Below are 1,275 nucleotides of genomic sequence, written 5' to 3'. Positions count from 1 at the left end.
TAAATATGGACATATAAATGCATATACATGTGTATGTCTATATATGCACACACATACCCTACAGATCAACTAGATTTTTTTATGCCGTAGGAACATAACATAATTCTTTTGGAAAGCAAGTTTTAGAAGTGGATGCATCAACGATATCAATACTACCTATACAGTATTTTAATTTAGGGTTAGAGATCAGAAAATAGAAATGGATGTTCTGATGACCTCAAAAGATTAAACAAACATACTAGACAAACACTAATTTATACAAGGACTAATAAAAGGAAAACAAGATTGTTATAAAATATGTATAATATGTGCAAAACTCAATATATATATAGACCTATGATTCCCAGAAAGCATTCAACTTCCTGGAAGAGCCGATAAGCTTATTTGAACCAGTATAGGTAGTTTGACGTTACTCCTGGAAAACAAAGGTTGTCAGTACAAGATCCCCCGTAACTCGGAGGACAAGCTGAACATGGTACCCCTACTTTATATGGCGCTTCTCCAATCCAGTTGCCCCTAGAGAGAAAAAGAAAAAAATGGTAGCATTAATATTCCTTGCTCATTTACAATTTTTTTATTGTTGATCTGGCTGGTTGCTCAGTGGTTAGAGTGTTGGGTCAGCCTGCTGATCAAAGAGTCTCAGGTTCAATTCCTGGTCAAGGGCACATCCTCAGTTTCCAGTTCGATTTCTGGCCCCCAGTCGGGCTCCTGCAGAAGGCAACCAATGGATGTGTCTCTCTCTCTCACCCCTCCTCCCTTCCTTTCGCTCTCTCTCTAAAAAAAAAAAAAAAAAAATCAATGGAAAAAATATCATGGGATGAGAATAAAATTTTTTTTATTGTTGTTAAGCACATGATCACACGTATTGACATGATGATTTTTTTGAGAAGTTTGTCATTTTTGGAAAGGCACTGAAAGTTATATCCATTTCTTATTTATACAGTAACTTATTTATATATCTTACTTTTAAAACACTTTCTCTCTGAATTAATAGTATCTTAATTTATAGGTAATACGTGACTCACTACAATGAGTAGTAACATCATTAGTCATCTGACACCAGGTTTAATGCTCATTCCAATTCACTGCATCTGTCTCTTTCCCATAGCCATCCTCTGAAGCACATAGGCCAGATTCACTTTTTTTTTTAATCCACATTTTTATTGGCCAAAACTTTCATTGATATTTTTTTACATAGCTATGTAAGTTTTTTAAAATTTTTTTATTGTTTAAGGTATTACAAAAAGCAGTACATATGTCTCTTTCTTTTTGTCC

At 34.2% G+C, this 1,275-nt stretch overlaps 1 protein-coding gene across 1 annotated transcript in view; it reads right to left on the bottom strand.

Annotated features, from left to right (window-relative positions):
* Positions 1-247: 247 nt before the first annotated feature.
* The window catches only part of PI15 (peptidase inhibitor 15), a 28,268-nt gene continuing 27,240 nt past the window's right edge, over positions 248-1,275 (bottom strand). Inside the window, exon 6 of the mRNA XM_006767338.2 lies at positions 248-516. Coding sequence (XP_006767401.1) covers positions 381-516 — 136 coding nt within the window. The 3' untranslated portion in view covers positions 248-380. The remainder of the gene's footprint in view (positions 517-1,275) is intronic.

Source organism: Myotis davidii, unplaced genomic scaffold, assembly GCF_000327345.1.
Source record: "Myotis davidii unplaced genomic scaffold, ASM32734v1 scaffold200, whole genome shotgun sequence".
Classification (NCBI taxonomy): Eukaryota; Metazoa; Chordata; class Mammalia; order Chiroptera; family Vespertilionidae; genus Myotis; species Myotis davidii.
This window is presented reverse-complemented; position numbering and strand designations above follow the sequence as displayed.